At 36.1% G+C, this 22,063-nt stretch overlaps 1 protein-coding gene across 17 annotated transcripts in view; it reads left to right on the plus strand.

Annotated features, from left to right (window-relative positions):
* The window catches only part of DST (dystonin), a 385,237-nt gene that overhangs the window by 231,685 nt on the left and 131,489 nt on the right, over positions 1-22,063 (plus strand). For 11 of the 17 annotated variants that reach the window (XM_030928388.1, XM_030928387.1, XM_030928389.1 and 8 more), the window contains 11 exons: positions 3,443-3,571; positions 6,364-6,452; positions 7,732-7,867; positions 8,941-14,442; positions 14,567-14,716; positions 14,860-15,075; positions 15,251-15,400; positions 16,594-16,827; positions 18,045-18,197; positions 19,568-19,801; positions 20,283-20,549. In XM_030928388.1, the coding sequence (XP_030784248.1) occupies positions 3,443-3,571; positions 6,364-6,452; positions 7,732-7,867; positions 8,941-14,442; positions 14,567-14,716; positions 14,860-15,075; positions 15,251-15,400; positions 16,594-16,827; positions 18,045-18,197; positions 19,568-19,801; positions 20,283-20,549 (7,260 nt within the window). Of the gene's footprint in view, positions 1-269; positions 2,172-3,442; positions 3,572-6,363; positions 6,453-7,731; positions 7,868-8,940; positions 14,443-14,566; positions 14,717-14,859; positions 15,076-15,250; positions 15,401-16,593; positions 16,828-18,044; positions 18,198-19,567; positions 19,802-20,282; positions 20,550-22,063 lie in introns of those variants that run through there. The other 6 variants (XM_010387943.2, XM_030928393.1, XM_010387944.2 and 3 more) reach the window with 2 other exon arrangements.

The raw sequence follows: 22,063 nt of genomic DNA on the forward strand, positions 1-22,063 counted from the left end.
TTAGCTTTAACTTCTAACATATTCTGTGGCTAGATTTTTGTCTTAGTCTTTAAAGATATAATTTTAATACCTTTAATTGTCATCTAAGATAAAATTCAGACTCTGAAAATAATATAATACTTATTCATGAACCCTCCTTGGTTTGAAATTTTTCTTCTTTTCACTAATCTCATCTTTGTAATTCAAAGAATTATGTTTGGATTGAGAATGAGTAAAGTGACATAATGTTCTTGAGGTGACTTTTAACATTTTATAAATTCCTGTTACAGATAGCTAAGAACAAGCAGTATGATATACATACAGAAGTCACAACATTAAAACAAGAAAAGAACCCAGTTCCCAGTGCTGAAGAATGGCTGCTTGAAGGGTGCAGAGCATCTGGTGGACTCAAGAAAGGGGATTTCCTTAAGAAGGGCTTAGAACCAGAGATCTTCCAGAACTTTGATGGTGATCATGCATGTTCAGTTAGGGATGATGAATTTAAATTCCAAGGGCTTAGGCACACTGTGACTGCCAGGCAGTTGGTGGAAGCTAAGCTTCTGGACATGAGAACAATTGAGCAGCTGCGACTCGGTCTTAAGACTGTTGAAGAAGTTCAGAAAACTCTTAATAAGTTTCTGACGAGAGCCACCTCAATTGCAGGGCTTTACCTAGAATCTACAAAAGAAAAGATTTCATTTGCCTCAGCGGCCAAGAGAATCATAATAGACAAAATGATGGCTTTGGCATTTTTAGAAGCTCAGGCTGCAACAGGTTTTATAATTGATCCCATTTCAGGTCAGATATATTCTGTTGAAGATGCAGTTCTTAAAGGAGTTGTTGACCCCGAATTCAGAATTAGGCTTCTTGAGGCAGAGAAGGCAGCTGTGGGATATTCATATTCTTCTAAGACATTGTCAGTGTTTCAAGCTATGGAAAATAGAATGCTTGACAGACAAAAAGGTAAACATATCTTGGAAGCCCAGATTGCCAGTGGGGGTGTCATTGACCCCGTGAGAGGCATTCGTGTTCCTCCAGAAATTGCTCTGCAGCAGGGGTTGTTGAATAATGCCATCTTACAGTTTTTACATGAGCCATCCAGCAACACAAGAGTTTTCCTTAATCCCAATAACAAGCAAGCTCTATATTACTCAGAATTACTGCGAATGTGCGTATTTGATGTAGAGTCCCAATGCTTTCTGTTTCCATTTGGGGAGAGGAACATTTCCAATCTCAGTGTCCAAAAAACTCATAGAATTTCTGTTGTAGATACTAAAACAGGGTCAGAATTGACTGCGTATGAGGCTTTCCAGAGAAAACTGATTGAGAAGAGTATATATCTTGAACTTTCAGGGCAGCAATATCAGTGGAAGGAAGCTACATTTTTTGAATCCTATGGGCATTCTTCTCATATGCTGACTGATACTAAAACAGGATTAAATTTCAATATTAATGAGGCTATAGAGCAGGGAACAATTGACAAAGCCTTGGTCAAAAAGTATCAGGAAGGTCTCATCACACTTACAGAACTTGCTGATATTTTGCTGAGCCGGTTAGTTCCCAAGAAAGATTTGCACAGTCCTATTGCAGGGTATTGGCTGACTGCTAGTGGGGAAAGGATCTCTGTACTAAAAGCCTCCCGTAGAAATTTGGTTGATCGGATTACTGCCCTCAGATGCCTTGAAGCCCAAGTCAGTACAGGGGGCATAATTGATCCTCTTACTGGCAAAAAGTACCGGGTAGCCGAAGCTTTGCATAGAGGCCTGGTTGATGAGGGGTTTGCCCAGCAGTTGCGACAGTGTGAATTAGTAATCACAGGGATTGGCCATCCCATCACTAACAAAATGATGTCAGTGGTGGAAGCTGTGAATGCAAATATTATAAATAAGGAAATGGGAATCCGATGTTTGGAATTTCAGTACTTGACAGGAGGGTTGATAGAGCCACAGGGTCACTCTCGATTATCAATAGAAGAGGCTCTCCAAGTAGGTATTATAGATGTCCTCATTGCCACAAAACTCAAAGATCAAAAGTCATATGTCAGAAATATAATATGTCCTCAGACAAAAAGAAAGTTGACATATAAAGAAGCCTTAGAAAAAGCTGATTTTGATTTCCACACAGGACTTAAACTGTTAGAAGTATCTGAGCCCTTGATGACAGGAATTTCTAGCCTCTACTATTCTTCCTAACAGGACATGTTTAAATAACTGTGCAAGGGGTGATGCTGGCTGGTTCATGCCACTTTTTCAGAGTATGATCATATCGGTTACGTATGCAGTCTGTGAATTATGTAACATACTCTTTCTTGAGGGCTGCAAATTGCTGAGTGCTCAAAGTAGAGTAAGTTTTATTTTTTTTTTTTTTTTTTTTTTTTTTTTTTTTTTTTTTTTGCTTTATTCTAAGCATTCTGTGTCACTTCATTTTATTTTATTTTATTTTATTTTTTTTTTTTTTTTTTTATTATACTTTAAGTTCTAGGGTACATGTGCATAACGTGCAGGTTTGTTACATATGTATACTTATGCCATGTTGGTGTGCTGCACCCATCAACTCGTCAGCACCCATCAATTCATCGAGTAAGTTTTAAATTGAAAATTACATAAGATTTAATGCCCTTCAAATGGTTTCATTTAGCCTTGAGAATGGTTTTTTGAAACTTGGCCACACTAAAATGATTTTTTTTTTTTACATAGAATATGGGATAAACTTGATGAACTCCAAGTTCACAGCATCATTTCTTCAGAACTCCCCTTCATTGAATAGTGATCATTTATTAAATGATACATTGCACTCACTGAAAGAACACGTCATGAAGCACCGTGGAATCAAAAAGAAAGATATAAATTCGTTCCCACAGCCTTCAAGCTGCCGTGTTTTAGATTGCTTAAAAAAATGAAAAAGTTTTGCCTTTTTCTGTATATAGTGACCTTCTTTGCGTATTAAAATATTTACCACAACATCTCATTTCTAGTTAAGTCTTTGCACTTGAAAGCTAACATTATGAATATTGTGTGTTGGAGGAGGGGAAGGATTTTTCTTCATTCTGTGTGTTTTCCTTATGTGTATAGTAGACATTCTGTATTCTGTCAGCCTTCTATGATACCTTTTTGTCAGTACAATTATGATTGTAATACTAATGCAAAGGCAGCAATTCAAAGATCTTCTAGTGCCTCATGAATAAAGTTGAGATTTAAATTTTGTGACATTGATGAAACAGCTGGGAGGTTAAACCAATCATTAAGGAATGTATGTCATAGCTTTCTTTGCTACCATAAACATTTTGGAGGTGCATCTGCTTTGTGACATGGCAAATATGGTTAAGTGAATGAATAAAATGTTTTAGTAACCTGTGTGTGATGAAAAAAAACATTTTTACATTCTTGTTTGCTATGGAGAGGTCAGTTTAATAGCTAAGTCATTTAATGGAGTGTATATTTTTCTTACTGCTCACAACTGTCAGAAGTCACTGGAAGAAGAAAAGAAAGAGCATGTTGAAAAAGCCAAAGAATTGCAGAAATGGGTATCAAATATCAGCAAGACATTGAAAGATGCAGAGAAGGCTGGGAAACCTCCCTTCTCTATGCAAAAGGTATTCACAGAAGTCCTGGTTTAACAATAATAATAATAGCAGGGATGTTAACTGAGTTGACACAGTTTACCTAACACAATGTTTAATTTTTACCTAATTTTCACATTGTTATAGGCCACTATAATGCAAATCAGAACGATTAAATAACTTGTGCAAAGAATCAAAGTTAGTGTGTGGCAGAAGAAGCTGTTTAATTCCAAAGCCTGAATGATATATATTATTCTTATTTTTAGTAAATGAATTCAGTATACTGCTTTTCCTAGTAGTTAGGTCTGCTTCCTGATTATTACAATGAGAATAGCTGAAGAGCATAGTCATTCTGTTTTATGTCTAGAGTAGATCCATGCACTCCATGTCATAAAGATATGTCATCTTATTCTTACAGATGTAAACAAAAAAAGTTTCAAGAACAATGAAAATACAAACCAGGATATTAACATTCTTGATTATTGATTTTAGTTGTGCTTTTCTGGGTCTTTTCCATCTCATAAGGAAGTGTCTACAGTCAATCACTGGAAATTCTAAATACCATCTTTTATCCTAGTGAATTCTTTAGTCTTAACGGGCTGTCTTCTGTATCCCAACTGCTTAGTGTTATGTTGGATGGCCACAGCTTGGGAGATGTCCCTGGTATCTATTGGACTGTACCACTTGAAACTCTTAGGATGTTGGTAGTTGGGGTGTAAATTTTAATACTGCTGCTGCTGGTGAGAGCAGTGGGATTGCTGCTGTATTAAAAAAATAAATTTCCGCTAAGATAAGCATTTTTCTCAAGGAATACTTTCCTACACTGCCCTCCTGCTCTTGTCTGACATTTAGAAATTTCAAGGGCTATCATCCAATCTTAATATTAGCTCCCACTTTATCTAGCTCTGCATCAGTACTTACTTGTCATCTATTAAAATAGACATTGTTGACATGACTAAATATGGGAAAGCATCAGTGCCTTGTGTTATTTTGGCTGTGATATGAGGCAAGTGTTCCTTATTTGAGGTTCTTCCTTGGAGAAGTTTACAGACCAGAGTATATACTTGAAACGTTGCTCAATTGAAATAAAGTATTCACTCATCGTCTTACATACTATATATGTGGGATGTGGAAGATATGTGGGAGATGTGGGAAAACACTTGCATTTGGTGCTTTATACCAAAAAGCTTCAAGTAATTTTAATACATATATTTCATGTAAAATATCCTTTTCCCTTTTTTTCCCCTCATTAAATAGACAACTAAAATGGGTACATAAAGGTTAACAAAGATTCCTTGGGATAATAAGTTTCTTTTAAGAAATATGGATTATAAACCCTTGGTATTTTTATATTCTGTAGTTTTTTTGAAAATATATATACATATTTATATATTTGAGACAGGGTCTTGCTCTGTCACCCAGGCTAGAGTGCAGTGGCATGATCACAGCTCACTGGAGTGATCACAGCTCACTGGAGCCGCAACCTTCCAAGGTCAAGTGATCCTCCTGCCTCAGCCTCCCAAGTAGCTGGAACTGCAGACACATGCCACCACACCTGGCAAATTAAAAAAAATTTGTTGTAGACATTCTTTAGTTTTAAATTCTCCAAAACATTACTAAGTCAGATTTAGACCTAGTACCCTAGATACTTAATGCAGATAATGGCGTTAATTATAACTAAGAACAGTTGATGGTGGTTCTGTTAAAGGAAATTTTAGTTAATATAAGTGTGTCCTTCAAAAGTCAGTGCAGCCTCATGATTATCTATAGTCATGAAAAATAAACTTTAAATTGACTCTAAATAGACTTCATTGGCCCATATTTTCATTGGCCCATTATTTCCTCTTATTTCTGCTCATTTAAAAGAGTGGCAATTTCTGAAATAAGGGATTTGGAAATGATACACTGAAGGATTAGGAGAAAGTATGACCTCTAGCTTTTCCCCAAACAGATCAATTTTATTTCTCTGACAGATGACAGTCACAAATGACTTTTACAAAGTGGGTCTTAGCATTAGAAATTAATTTTTTTAATAGTTAAAAAATTTTTTTAGATAGGATCTTACTCTGTCGCTCATGTGGGAGTGTAGTGGCACGACCTCAGCTCACTGTAACCTCCCCTTCCCCTGCTTAAGCAATTCTCCTGCCTCAGCCTCCCGAGTAGCTTGGACTACAGGCATGAGCCAAAAATACTTGGATACTTTTTGTGTTTTTCATAAAGACAAGATTTCACCATGTTGCCCAGGCTAGTCTCAAACGCCTGAGCTCAAAACAGTCTGCCTGCCTTGGCCTCCCAAAGTGCTGGGATTACGGGCATGAGCCACCGCTCTCAGCTAGAAATTCTTTATTCTGGGTCTGTATACCTACAGATTATTACTTCCACCATAATTTTTTCAAAAGGAGCATTGTGTCTAGGAGCTTGGCAGAAGGAAGATGTCCTTTGGAAGTAGTGTCCCACAGTCGTGTCTTTTTGAGTACTGCAGTGTGCAAGGATGACACTGGGCCAGTGCTGAGTGCCCACCTGCAGGTGGAGACCACCTTTATCCACAGCTGGACTAGGACAGATGCAGGAAATGTATAATGTATTATTATTTTCTCTTGAAAATGATGGCGTTAAGGATAGAGAGAGGAGCTTTCCTGATGGATTCTAAATAAAATTATCTAGACCTATACTATAGACTGCTAATAACTGATAGGTTATTCACTTGGGTCACCCAGAAAACAGACTAGGTTTTGACTAAAGTTTGATGAATTTCTTTTTTTTTTAAATACTGTTGTTTACTCCTTTTGGAGGAAGAGTTTGAATGTGCTTTCTTTACCTTACAGATCTCCAGTGAGGAAATATCAACCAAAAAGGAACAGTTATCGGAAGCACTTCAAGCTATGCAGCTTTTTTTGGCAAAACATGGAGATAAGTATGTTGGTTGTCATTAGCTCTTTTATTCTAAGTGGGGAAGTGTTCTTAAAAGCTTTCAGCAAAACAGAGGTGGTAAATTTTCATTGCAGTGTTAAAAATGGGACTCAAACTAATCACAATTTATTTAATATAGTAAAGAGTATCAACTTACTAATTTGATTAATTGTCACTTTTAATCTCTCTTTTTTTTTTTTTGAGACGGAGTCTCGCTCTGCCGCCCAGGCTGGAGTGCAGTGGCCGGATCTCAGCTCACTGCAAGCTCCGCCTCCCGGGTTTACGCCATTCTCCTGCCTCAGCCTCCCGAATAGCTGGGACTACAGGCGCCCGCCACCTCGCCCGGCTTGCTTTTTGTATTTTTTAGTAGAGACGGGGGTTTCACCGTGTTAGCCAGGATGGTCTCGATCTCCTGACCTCGTGATCCGCTCGTCTCGGCCTCCCAAAGTGCTGGGATTACAGGCTTGAGGCACCGCGCCCGGCCAATCACTTTTAATCTTTATTACAACTTTGAAATGTTCTCATTATCCCCATGGAAACAGGCTCAGAGCTTAAGAATTAACTAGCAAGTGAGAGGTAGAGTACAGACTCCAAGTCAAGTCTTAAATCTAAGTAGTATTCTGTGAGACTTATTCTTTGGAAAACATTTATAAATATGGTCTTCGTTTTCTTAGCTGAGACCTATGGCAGCCTCATTTCTCATATTTTATCCCTACTTTTTGCTACAAAGCACTTTATATGTTTCAATCAATGCTTCACTCAGGGAAGGAATCCACCTTTTTCTTAAACCTTTTTGGATGTCCTCCTTAGGATTATTTCATAATGACTTTATAGTACACCTTAGCAAATCAGGTTAATCCCCTTAGATAATTTCCTCTTTATTTGTGCTTTAGTCTAAACAAGTTTCATCTTGAGAAATGGTACTGATGGAAATGGAAATCCCATTTTCCATGTTGGGATTAACAATGAGATCTTACCCTCTGTCAGATAGCAGCAATTGTTATTTTGGAAGTTTGTATGTTAAATAAGTGTCAATACATTAGTGTACACCCTTTCCTTCAGTCCTTTTCTCAGGCAAGGGAAAGATCCTTAGATATTTTTAAGGATTTAAAATTTTTTAAATTAATTTAATTTTTATATAGTCATACTGAGACCTGAGCAGTATGTATGTGAGGCTGTATTTTATTTTACGATAATGTGACAAAATTATTGAACCTAATAAATCATCTTTATCTCTTGAAGATGACTTGCATTAGTCTTTTTATCATTTCTGGTTATTTTAGAATGACAGATGAAGAAAGAAATGAATTGGAAAAACAAGTGAAAACTCTTCAAGAAAGTTATAATTTATTATTCAGTGAATCTCTGAAACAGCTACAAGAATCACAAACCTCAGGAGATGTAAAGGTAGAGGAGAAGGTAATATTATTTATTTAAACATGAGGCTGTTTCAAGAAGCTTAGTTTGATTGCATGGCTCTGGAAATCTATGTCAATAATAAAGAAATGACCTTGAATTTTGTACGTAGTTAAAACATGGATTGAGTTTATTTAAATGTTTGGAGATTCCAGTGTTGTTTATTAAATGCAATCTTATACGTGCTGATCATCAGTTTCTGTGACATCTTAATCTCTGCCTTGCATGGTAAAAGAAAAAGACCATTCATTCTTCTAACTCTTGTCTTTAAAAGCCATTCTTCTGGTGTAGTAGGTATTTTAATATGATAGGCTATAAAAGAGCCTGTGGGTCATCTCTAATGGTGGCATTGATGTATTATAGAGTGTTTGATTTTCAGAGATATCCATGAGATTTATTTGAGTAATACAAGGCCATACATTATAGTGAGGGTGCCCTAGCATCTTCTTAAAGTGTAAATCATTTAAAATTTGACTGGTACTTAAACTTTTAAAACTTGACAGTGTATATCAACAGGCCTAACATAATATTCAGTATTCAAAAAGTTATCTTTATATTTAATTTCATTACTCCTGGGAATACTTTCCATATACTTGTCACATTTTAGGGGTATGTAACAGTGTTTCTTAGTTTGTGACTATCTTTGAAGAAGTCTGTATGCTGTAAACATCAATAGCATGGGGTTTGATAATCTCTTTCATGCCGCTAGACTCTAATCTCACCTAAATGCAGAAAGCATGGTTTGCCTTCTAGATATGTGTTCTGTTTTCTCACTATCATCATCTACTCTGTTGTGTCCTCACTAACCTTGTCAATATACACGATATTAAGTTTTCAATTCACAGATGCATGTTGTTTTCAAAGCTTTTATCACATCCTGTGCTGTTGAATAGATCACTGACATAGATCACTTGTGCATTTGAACTGCCTAACATTCACAACATTGCTGCACCTTGGTAAGTAGAGGATTTTTATGTTGAAATGTATTATTTACTTTTAAAAAAACCTAACTTGCATGAAACTCCACCCACCCTTGTGTAACAGAGTGACCTGAGATTTTTGCATTTTCCTTTCAGCTGGATAAAGTGATTGCAGGCACCATCGATCAGACAACTGGAGAAGTCCTTTCAGTCTTTCAAGCAGTTTTAAGAGGCCTCATTGACTATGACACAGGAATTAGGTTGCTCGAGACACAGCTAATGATTTCTGGTCTAATTTCACCAGAATTGAGAAAGTGCTTTGACCTTAAAGATGCCAAAAGTCATGGCCTTATTGATGAACAGATTCTGTGCCAACTCAAAGAACTAGATAAAGCTAAGGAGATTATTTCTGCTGCGTCACCTACCACAATTCCAGTACTGGATGCTCTGGCTCAAAGCATGATATCAGAATCCATGGCCATCAAAGTTCTTGAGATACTGCTTTCTACAGGCTCTCTGGTTATTCCAGCCACAGGAGAACAGTTGACCCTACAGAAGGCTTTCCAACAGAACTTGGTTTCCTCAGCATTATTTTCTAAAGTTCTGGAAAGGCAAAATATGTGCAAAGATCTTATTGACCCCTGCACCTCTGAGAAGGTTTCTTTAATAGATATGGTACAAAGAAGTACTTTACAGGAAAACACGGGGATGTGGCTTCTACCTGTGAGACCACAAGAAGGAGGTAGAATAACATTAAAATGTGGAAGAAACCTAAGCATTTTAAGAGCAGCTCATGAAGGTCTCATAGACCGTGAAACCATGTTTAGGTTGTTAAGTGCACAGCTTCTTTCTGGAGGTCTGATCAATTCCAATTCTGGCCAAAGAATGACTGTTGAAGAAGCTGTCAGAGAAGGGGTGATTGACAGGGACACTGCTAGCAGTATCCTCACATATCAGGTTCAAACTGGTGGAATCATCCAGTCAAACCCTGCCAAGCGTTTAACTGTAGACGAAGCAGTACAGTGTGATTTAATAACGTCCAGCAGTGCTCTTTTGGTACTGGAAGCTCAACGAGGCTATGTTGGACTAATTTGGCCCCATTCTGGTGAAATATTTCCCACATCATCTTCCTTGCAGCAAGAGTTGATTACAAATGAATTGGCCTACAAAATCCTGAATAGCAGGCAAAAAATAGCTGCTCTTTATATTCCAGAAAGTTCTCAAGTCATTGGTTTGGATGCTGCTAAACAGCTAGGAATTATAGACAATAACACAGCATCAATTTTAAAAAATATAATACTGCCTGATAAAATGCCAGATTTAGGAGATTTAGAAGCTTGTAAAAATGCCAGAAGATGGCTCTCTTTTTGTAAATTTCAACCCTCCACAGTTCATGATTACAGACAAGAAGAGGATGTTTTTGATGGAGAAGAACCTGTCACTACTCAGACCTCAGAACAAACTAAAAAATTATTTCTATCTTATTTAATGATAAATAGCTATATGGATGCAAACACAGGGCAAAGGCTTTTGCTGTACGATGGAGACTTGGATGAGGCTGTTGGCATGCTACTGGAAGGCTGTCATGCAGAATTTGATGGAGATACAGCCATAAAAGAAAGTATTGATGTCTTAAGCTCCTCTGGTGTATTTCTTAGTAATGCTTCAGGTAGAGAAAAGGATGAATGTACAACTGCACCAAGTAGTTTCAATAAATGTCACTGTGGAGAACCTGAACATGAAGAGACTCCTGAAAATAGAAAGTGTGCTGTAGATGAAGAATTTCATGAAATGGGAGATAATGTTATCAATAGTGAATTTTCTCAGTCAGAAAAACCGGCAAGTGCAATATCAATTGATCCTAAAGTTAACAGTTCACCCAGTGTGTGTGTTCCCAGTCCCATATCATATTTAACACAGACTGAACTTGCAGACATTAGCATGCTTAGAAGTGACTCCAAAAACATACTTACAAACTATGAAAATCAAAGCCAAGTGGAAACAAATGAACATGCAAGTGAATGTAGTCATTCTAAAAACATTCAAAACTTTCCAGGTGATTTGATAGAAAATCCTATTGTAAAATCAAAAATGAATAAATTCTGTGGTGTGAATGAAACAGAGAATGAAGATTTTACAAACAGGGATTCGCCTATCTTTGACTATTCCCCCAGGCTAAGTGCTTTGTTAAGTCATGATAAATTGAGGCACCATCAGGGAAGTTTTAATGATACACACACCCCAGAGAGCAATGGAAATAAGTGTGAAGCCCAAACATTATCATTCAGTGACAAAACCATGTTATCAGGTCAAAGAATAGGAGAAAAATTTCAAGACCAGTTTCTGGGAATTGCGGCTATTAACATCAGTTTACCGGGAGAGCAGTATGGACAGAAATCTTTAAATATGATTTCTCATAATCCTCAAATACAATATCACAATGATAAATACATTTCAGATACTTCTGGTGAGGATGAGAAAACACATCCTGGTTTTCAGCACATGCCTGAAGACAAGAAAAATGAGTCTGAAATAGAAGAGTATTCTTGTGCTGTGACTCCAGGGGGTGATACTGATAATGCCATTGTATCTCTTACCTCTGCTACACCATTGCTTGATGAAACCATCAGTGCTGGTGACTATGAAACGTCACTGCTGAATGATCAGCAGAATGACACAGGAACAGACACTGATAGTGATGATGATTTTTATGATACTCCCTTGTTTGAAGACGATGACCATGATTCTCTGCTTCTTGATGGTGATGATCATGATTGCCTGCACCCTGAGGACTATGACACACTGCAAGAGGAAAACGATGAGATGGCTTCTTCTGCTGATGTTTTTTATGATGTCTCAAAAGAGAATGAAAATTCCATGGTTCCCCAGGGGGCACTAGCTGGTAGCTTAAGTGTGAAGGGCAAAGCACAGTGTCTTCAGGATTTCCTCATGGATGTTGAGAAAGATGAATTAGATTCTGGTGAAAAAATATATTTAAATCCCGTTGGCTCAGATAAGGTGAATGGACAGTCACTGGAAACTGGATCAGAAAGGGAATGTACAAATATCCTTGAAGGAGATGAATCTGACTCATTGACTGATTATGATATTGTAGGAGGAAAAGAGAGCTTCACCGCGTCATTAAAATTTGATGACAATGGCAGTTGGAGAGTAAGAAAGGAAGAGTATGTAACTGTACAGGAATTTCACTCTGATACTGATCATTTAGATTCTATGCAAAGCGAAGAAAGTTATGGGGATTATATATATGACAGTAATGATCAGGATGATGATGATAATGATGGCATTGATGAAGAAGGAGGATGTATAAGAGATGAGAATGGAAAGCCCAGGTGCCAAGATGTGGCTGAAGATACGGATATCCAGTTGTGTGCCTCTATTGTAAATGAAAACAGTGATGAAAATAAAAATATTAATAAAACGATTCTTCTGGATAAAATGCACAGTTATAGCTCTTTAGAAAAACAGCAAAGGGTAAATGTTGTACAGCTAGCATCACCTAGTGAAAATAGCTTAGCTACTGAGAAAAGCAACCTTCCAGAATATACAACTGAGATTGTTGGAAAAAGCAAAGAAAATCTGTTGAATCGTGAGATGGTACTTAAGGATTTATTGCTGCCTATCATTAAAGACACTGAATCTGAAAAAACTTTTGGCCCTGCCAGTATTTCACATAATAATATCAGTTCAACTTCTGAATTAGGTAATGATCTAGCAAACACAAAGGTTAAGTTGATTCAAGGGTCAGAATTGCCAGAATTGACTGATTCTGTGAAAGGTAAAGATCAATATTTTAAGAATATGGCACCAAAAATTGACTCATCTCTTGATCACATCATATGTACTGAGCCTGATTTGATGGGAAAACCTGCTGAGGAAAGCCATTTGTCATCGATAGCCTCTGTAACTGACAAAGATCCTCAAGGAAATGGAAGCAATCTCATTAAAGGGAGAGATGGCAAAAGTGATATTCTAATAGAAGATGAAACATCAATTCAGAAAATGTACTTGGCTGAAGGAGAAGTGCTTGTAGAAGGTCTAGTAGAAGAAGAAAATAGGCATCTCAAACTTTTGCCTGGTGAAAATACAAGGGATAGTTTCAAGTTAATTAATAGTCAGTTTCCATTTTCACAAATCACAAACAATGAAGAACTTAATCAGAAAGGAAGCCTTAAAAAAGCAACTGTAACTCTTAAAGATGAACGAAATAATCTACAAATAATAGTTAGTAAAAGTCCTGTTCAGTTTGAGAATCTTGAAGAAATTTTTGACACATCAGTTTCCAAAGAGATTAGTGATGACATCACTTCAGACATTACATCATGGGAAGGGAATACACATTTTGAGGAGTCATTCACTGATGGACCTGAGAAAGAGCTTGATCTGTTTACTTATTTAAAACATTGTGCTAAAAATACAAAAGCAAAAGATGTAGCCAAACCAAATGAAGATGTCCCAAGCCATGTTTTAATAACTGCCCCTCCCATGAAAGAACATTTACAATTAGGAGTTAATAATACAAAAGAGAAGTCCACTAGTACCCAAAAAGACTCACCTATTAATGAGATGATCCAAAGTAATGATCTTTGTAGTAAAGAAAGCATCTCAGGAGGAGAAACAGAAATTTCTCAGTTCACACCAGAAAGTATTGAAGCCACACTTTCAATATTATCTCTTAAACATGTAGAAGATGTTGGGAAGAATATTTTTCTGCAGTCAGACCAGTGTGCAAATGGATTAGGAAATGATAACTCCAGTAACACTTTAAATACTGACTATTCATTCTTAGAAATTAGTAATAAGAAAGAAAGAATTGAGCAACAGCTACCAAAAGAACAAGCCTTGTCTCCAAGACCCCAAGAAAAGGAGGTTGAGATTCCTGAATTGTCTCAGGTGTTTGTGGAGGATGTAAAGGATATCTTAAAAAGCAGGTTGAAAGAAGGTCATATGAACCCTCAAGAGGTTGAAGAACCTTCAGCCTGTGCAGACACTAAAATTTTAGTTCAAAATTTAATTAAACAGATTACCACATCACAGTTGGTAAATGAAGCATCTGCTGTGCCCAGCAACTCTCAGATGAGTGACTCTTCTGGAGTTTCCCCCATGAGTAACTCATCAGAACTAAAGGCAGAAAGTAGAGATGATCCTTTCTGTATTGGAAATCTTAAGTCTGAGCTTCTCTTTAATATATTGAAGCAAGATCAACAGAGCCAAAATATTACAGGACTATTTGAATTGATGAGAGAATTAACTCATATGGAGTATGACCTAGAGAAAAGAGGCATTACATCTAAAGTACTTCCACTGCAACTTGAAAATATTTTCTACGAGCTGCTTGCTGATGTATATTCAGAAAAAATAGAACATGCTGGAGACTTTAATCAAAAAGCATGTTCTACATCTGAGATGATGGAAGAAAAGCCACACATTCTTAGTGATATTAAAAGCAAAGAAGTAAACCACTATTCTCCTAATTTAGAAACTATAAAAGAAATTGGACTAGAAAGCTCTACTGTGTGTGCATCAACATTGCCAAGAGATGAGAAGCTTAAGGATCTGTGTAATGATTTCCCAAGCCATTTGGAATGTATTTCAGGGTCAAAAGAAATGGCTTCTGGAGATAGCTCAACCGAACAAGTAAGTTGACTTACACATTTTGTACAGAAATAGCTGCATGAACCATGTGAGAATAATCCCATACAATTTGCTTTAAAAATCTGCATAAAGGTTGTTGAATTTAAGTGTCCAACCTTGTTTTTAGTTTTCCAGTGAATTACAGCAGTGTTTACAGCACACTGAAAAAATGCATGAGTATTTGACATTGCTTCAAGATATGAAACCCCCCTTAGACAACCAGGAATCTCTGGATAACAACCTGGAAGCTTTGAAGAATCAACTTAGACAGTTGGAGGTAAGAATTTTCTCCTGCCTTTTTATGGATGGTAGTCAGCTGATGTATGACTGGGAAAAAGAAGCAGAACACTTTTATGTTTCATGTTTATATTTGTGTTTTTCACTAAATAGTAAATAGGTCCGGGATATATTTCTTTGCAGACATTTGAATTGGGATTAGCTCCAATTGCTGTTATTTTAAGAAAAGATATGAAGTTGGCCGAAGAGTTTTTAAAGTCTCTTCCCAGTGACTTTCCCAGAGGACATCTTGAAGAACTGAGTATTAGCCACCAGAGTTTGAAGACCGCCTTCTCTTCCCTCAGCAACGTGGCTTCAGAAAGAATGAAACAGATCATGCTTGCAATTGACTCCGAAATGGTAGGCATAAAATGTCAAAATTTTGATTTATGAAGAAAATTTTATTATTTGAGGATTTAGTCATAAGATGGAGTATTTTATTTTTGGAGTGTTAAACCCGTAAACCAGAGTCATTATTTGTAAGAATTTGACATTTTGGGGAAAGACAACTGAATGCACAATTTTTTTTTTCTAGTCTAAACTAGCAGTTTCCCATGAAGAATTTCTGCAGAAACTTAAGTCATTCTCAGATTGGATATCAGAGAAGAGCAGATCTGTGAAGGATATTGAGATTGTGAATGTTCAAGATTCTGAATATGTAAAGAAACGTTTGGAATTTCTCAAGGCAAGTATCAAAACAAAGATGACAAAATATATTTTAAAGCCTGTGGCTTTAATATAACAAGTGTTTAGAAAATACGACTTTGCTAAGGCTATAAAGGATTATTTCCTTTGTCTCTAGAGATGTCTTTATTCATAGTTGACACAACTATAAAAATCCTTAAGGGTACCATTCTGATGCTATCCCAAATGCCTTATCAAACTCTTACACCACTGACATGTTGAGATTTTTATTTATATATTTATTTATGCATTAGTCACATAAATATATAATAATATGAATTAGCCATATAAAAACCGTCATGTAAATACATAATAGTATATGTAGTACAGTCATGCCTCACTTAATGATGAAGATACATTCTGAGAAATGCATTGTTAGGTGATTTTGTGTTTTGCAGACAACAGAGTGTACTTACACAGACCTAGATGGCATCCCTTACTACATACCTAGACTGTATGATGTACCTGTTGCTCTGAGGCTACAAACCTGTACAGCATGTTACTATACTGACTACTGTAGACAGTTGTAACACAGTGGTATTTGTGTATCTAAACATAAAAAAAGTACAGGAAAAATAAGGCATTGTAATCTTATGGGACCACCATTTTATATGTGACCTGTTGTATGTAGCTCATGACTGTATTTATATGTTAGTCACTTTTGGCATCCTTTTTTTCTTTTTTTTTCCCAAATTCTTAATTTGAACAGCATTCCTCATGAACAATGATTAGGCTCCTGGCCTGAGAGTCAGAAAACTGAAATTCTGGCATATTTCATTCATATTTCAAATCCCCCATAGTATTATTTATATCTTATCACAATTACATGGATGTTGTAAATGTTAGCAAGTAATATTTTAAGGTAGATGTTTCTCTTCAGTGTGCTAAATATGCCTAAGTTAGGTCTTTTCCTTTTGTCAGTTATATTTTAAGTGCAATGTGACAGGTAAAGAGAAACCATTTTTAGAGGGGTTATTTATCTTTTTATATAATACTAACTACCATGGTATTTAAATAATTAATTTATCATTTATTACTGGATGATAAATAGATTTTTGATGAATAGCAAAAAAATTCATAAAACTTGCATTCCCTGATGTGAGAAGTATATTTACAAAATATAAATGTTATTGTTAATACAAATTTTATCATGGCTTAGCTTTCTACTGATAACTTTTACCACTTTTTTAACAGAATGTATTAAAAGACCTTGGACATACCAAAATGCAGCTGGACACTACTGCCTTCGATGTGCAGTTCTTCATTTCTGAATATGCACAGGATCTGTCTCCCAATCAAAGCAAACAACTGCTGAGGCTCTTAAATACAACTCAGAAGTGTTTTCTTGATGTACAGGAGTCAGTGACTACCCAGGTGGAACGTTTAGAGACTCAGTTACATCTAGAACAAGATCTTGATGATCAGAAGGTTTGCCTTTCTCCGTGGAGTTGGCATTCTTTGTTTTTAGTGTGAAACCATAATGTAGATACCCAAGGAGTATAGTGTGACAGGAAAGATCTTCTGGAAAGGCATTAGTGGATAAGATACAGTGTACATACAAATCCTACAGTGTATAACAATATTGTTTTCACTAATGATGCTATAATTTAGTTGATTTTAATTTTTTGACTCCCCAAAATACTTAACTTCAAGTGAAAGTCTTGATTGCCCCCTGTCCCAAGACTAGGAAATTTGAATGCACTTAGAAATTTAACACATTGATGAACATATGGCTAAAGAAGATTAATTAAGAGTTTCGTTTTCTTCTGGGAAGCAATACAGCACAACAATTCTGGGCTCTGGAGCTAGATTGACTGATTTCACATCCCAGCTGTGCGACTCATTCATTCTGTGAACTAGGGCAAGTCATTTAGCCTCAGTTTAATCATTGGTAGACTGGAAATAACGATAGTGCTTACCTGCTAGTGTTGTGACCATTGATAAAAAGAATGTATGTAAAACACTTAGTATCTTGCCTAGCCTGTGTTAGGCTCTTAGTAAACATGATCTATGGCTATAAGATGAATAATTAGTGTATATATAGTAGGTAAATGAAAGGTGCAAGTAATTAGTGTTGACTTCTTAATCTTTTAGAATATTTAATGAATTATGTGAGTACTATATCTAATAGCAATAATGAGCAAAGAGGTGAGAATGCACTTAGACATAGTGATTAAGTAAAAATATTGCATGCACTGTTCCTTTTATTATTTCTTGAAGCATTAGACATTGTCTCTAGCATGATAACCTATATACACATATCAAATATGTTAACTTACAAATCACAACTAACTTCTCTTTTGATGTCCTTTTGCAGAATTAATTCTATGTTCGCAGGTTTCAAGAGCTTAAGAAAATGGAATGTTTCTTCCTGTTGATCAGAAGTTCCATCTCTTACAAATATGCATGGCCAGTATTCTGTTGAGCAGTTTCATCTAAACATGATCACTTTCCTTGTATATGGAATATGCTCATATTTTCTGTCTCACCTTGCTCAGTTTGTGCCCTACTGCTATCATGTTTACAGCATACTTATAAAAGCTTATTAGACAAAACTTGGAAAATGTATTCTAGTAAGAAGCTATCACAATAGCGATTTTGTGACCACCACACATTTCAGATGTTTTGGGTTTTCTTCACTTTAGATTGTAGCAGAGCGTCAGCAGGAGTATAAAGAGAAGCTCCAAGGGATATGTGATCTTCTTACCCAAACTGAAAACCGCCTAATTGGTCACCAAGAAGCCTTCATGATTGGAGATGGCACAGTTGAGTTAAAGAAATATCAGTCCAAGCAAGAGGTAGAATTTGGTTTTCTGTCAGCAGCTCTATGTTGATGTTATGTTCGATTACTATCATTTGGAAGTCAGTGAAGATTATTGAAAATACCAGTAATTTTAGCTTTTTAGAAGCAAGGCATACACAAGACACCCTGGGCTTGATCTTTAAGCTTTATACTAAAAGTTAGATTTCCAACTTCAAGCAAGCTAGGTGATTTTTTTGACTTTTTTTGGTAAAAGATATTGAGTGGAGGAAATATTAAAGGGGATTTGATAATGAAAATACCTTGTGTGATGAATTAGAATTTGAATCCATTTAAGGCCAACCTAATTATGACTTGCAAATGAGAAGAAATAGCCATCAGTTTGGGTTCTTTCTCTTTCTTAGCTCCTTCTTACTCTATCTTTCTCGTAATTTGTTCCTTTTTATTGAAGGAAAGGGAAAAATAACAGTAACAACAGATAAAGATATCTTTATTTTGGTGTCAGGAGAGAGAACATTTTCATTGTAAGTAGATAGCTCCTGGTTCAGATTCCAGACTCTATACATTAGTTAGCTTTATAACAGTCTCTCAGAGCCTCAGTTTCTTAATAGGTCACACTTTCATTGTTACATTATTATAAAAGTTAAGTAAATATTATGTGTTAAGTCACTAGCACAGTTAAGGTCACATAGTCATGGCTCAATTAATAGGATTTCTTTCAATTCAAATACTATTTAAGACAAATTTGAAGAGGATTAAAATAAAGTATGAAAAAATATTAAAACTCAAAACAGTATAATATAGAGAATGAAAATGCATGATAAAGGAGGAAAAGAAGAGGAAAAACTACATGGAAAAATCTAGATGTAGGAAAGCTATAACTACTGAGGAGAGATCTTAATCTTGAGGTACCTAGCAGCCAGGCGAAGAAGCAAACATTACATGTTACAGATTGTGGTGTTTAGAAAAGGGAAGTGTCTTAGTTCGCTAGGAAAATTAGTTCATTTTTATCCTGAGCAATAAACACATTAAAAAATGAAAGTGTAGAAACAATAAATATTACCATATATTTACAAGCCTTTGTACATGTGCTTATATAATAAAAAATCTGGTGTGTACAAATTTGTATAGATCATATACTGAATTCTTAATGCATTGTCAGTGTTTCACTGACTGCATTCTTTTGTTAAACATGAAAATCCATGCTTTTCTTTAATATTGTTTGAGTTTCAAATTATAGTAAGTATTGTTATTGAAATAAATCAACTCAAATTAACATACTGAATGTGTTTATTCAGACTACATGTACTAGACTCTCTACTCACCTTGTCTTTTAGAATTACAACTCTGGAAGAACTAAATAGGTAATAATTTAATCAAATATACTTTTTTCTTTTGTGTTATAAGGAATTACAGAAAGATATGCAAGGAAGTGCACAGGCATTGGCTGAAGTAGTGAAAAACACAGAGAACTTCTTAAAAGAGAATGGTGAAAAGCTGTCACGGGAAGATAAGGCTTTGATTGAACAGAAACTTAATGAAGCTAAGATAAAGTGTGAACAGCTTAATTTAAAAGCAGAACAGTCTAAAAAGGAGCTGGATAAAGTTGTGACAACAGCAATCAAGGAAGAAACTGAAAAGGTCCTTATTCAAATATGTGGTGCACTATTGCTATGTCAAAAATGATTAGCTTAACAGCTACTTGATTTATTATTAAGTGATATCCAGTAGTAGTAAATAAGGATTATCACTAAGGATTATTATAGGATTCTGGATTTCCAGGTACATAATTGACCAAGTACTACAAAAGGTTTGAAGAGTTGGCTTTGCTTAACTTTTTCTTAATATTTAAGTGAGGTTGTGAAACGTTCTTCCTGTGAAATGTGTGATCACTCATCAATTATAGTTAAAATTTTGGAATGTATTTTTAAGAACAGGGGAAACTTCAAAGTAACTGCCTGTTGCTCTAAGGTTTAATTTCAGTGTGTTAAGTTTTCAATGTGTGTCAGTTTTTAGTACCCTCATTCTAATTTAAAATGTTTCAAGTATTTACTTTTGGAATGTCTTAAAACTATGCCTTGGCCCACGTTCTGAATTCCTTCTGTGAACTTTCCCTCCCCAGGTTGCAGCGGTGAAGCAGCTGGAAGAGAGCAAAACCAAAATAGAAAATCTTTTGGACTGGTTGTCAAATGTTGACAAAGACTCAGACAGGGCAGGGATGAAACACAAACAGGCAATCGAACAGAACGGGACCCATTTTCAAGAAGGTGATGGCAAGTCAGCAATTGGAGAAGAGGATGAAGTTAATGGTAACCTATTGGAGACTGATGTTGATGGGCAAGTTGGACCCACTCAGGAGAATCTGAATCAGCAATATCAGAAAATTAAGGTATGTTGTTGTAAACATATGATATCGTTCAGTTCTATTTCCAGGTCGGTAAAGAGAGAAATAACCTAGCACATGCATTCTTTTCAAACCTTAATAATGAAAGAGGTTTTTTTCTGAGTTCATCATGTGAGATATAAATTATTATGAGAGTTCTAAGCAAGTCAAAAAATAATGAGAAATAAACGGTAGAGTTGGCATTCTCCATGTAAGTGAAGTAGAATTATTATAAAGATTTAATAAAAAATAATAATAGTTAACATTTATAGAACAATTAAAGTGGGCATTCTTCTAAGTTCTTTCCATTTTAACTCATTTCGTCTTCCCAGGTACTCTTTGGGGTTTTTATTTTCATCTTACAGATAAGGAAACTGTGACTGACAGTATTAAAGTAGCTTTCTGAAGTTACACATCTAGAAAGGGCTGGAATTTGGATTTAAAACTAGGCCATATGCTCACTCTGCTAAATCTGAATCTGTGTTCTAAGAGAACAATCTTTTTTTTTTTTTTTTTTGAGATAAGATCTCACCCTGTCACCCAGGTTAGAGTACAGTGAAACAAGCATGGCTCACTGCAGCCTCAAACTCCCTGGCCCAGTTGATCCTCCCACCTCAGCCTCCTGAGTAGCTGGGACTACAGGTCTGTGCTGCTATGCCTGGCCAATTTTTATATTTTTTGTAGTGATGAGGTCTCACTATGTTGCCCAGGCTGCTCTCGACGTCCTGGGCTCAAGCAGTCTGCCCACGTCCTCCCAAAGTGGTGAGATTACAGGCATGAGCCACTGTGCCCGGCCTAAGTTGAGCTCACTTAAGTTCTTTCTGAGCTCAGCTCATCTATTCAGTTAAGGCTGTTGTTGAGAAGAGATATAAAAGCCCTTCTACCAGTTTACTCCATGACATAAATTAAAGCTAACGTTAATGCTACTATAGGAGCAAAGGTGACTTCTGTAGAACCATTTATAAAGTGTCAGTCATTTTATTTCAGTATTTGGCTTTTGACAGTTAGATGACTGGACCTCAGAAACTTTTGCAGCTCTGTTTATTTTCCTCCCACTCTTCATATTTGGAATCTTTGGAATAGGATACTCCTTGTGAGGTTCTTATAGAAAATACAAATTAAACCAGAAGAAGAATGGGAGTATTTACTGTTCACAATTTTAAGGGACTACTATAGGACCTTATTATGAAAAACAAAGTCTCTTAAAATGAAAAAATCTAGTGAATTCATAAAGGAACATTATGAGTCAGTTACAAAGAAGTCAGGAAAGGTTAGTAAGTTGACCAAAATAGTGAGAAATACTGGTGGGTAGACTTAAAGATATTGCACAGGAAAGTCCTTGGTTTTAGGCACAGTGTGGCATTTCCTATCTGATCATTTTACCTCAAAGAATATGGGAATCTGTGCTTTAGAAAGTCCTAATCTGGGCCGGGTGTGGTGGCTTACACCTGTAATACCAGCACTTTGGGAGGCTGAGGCAGGTGGATGATGAGGTCAGATTGAGACCATCCTGGCAAACA

The sequence above is a fragment of the Rhinopithecus roxellana genome, chromosome 4 (assembly GCF_007565055.1).
Source record: "Rhinopithecus roxellana isolate Shanxi Qingling chromosome 4, ASM756505v1, whole genome shotgun sequence".
Taxonomy (NCBI): domain Eukaryota; kingdom Metazoa; phylum Chordata; class Mammalia; order Primates; family Cercopithecidae; genus Rhinopithecus; species Rhinopithecus roxellana.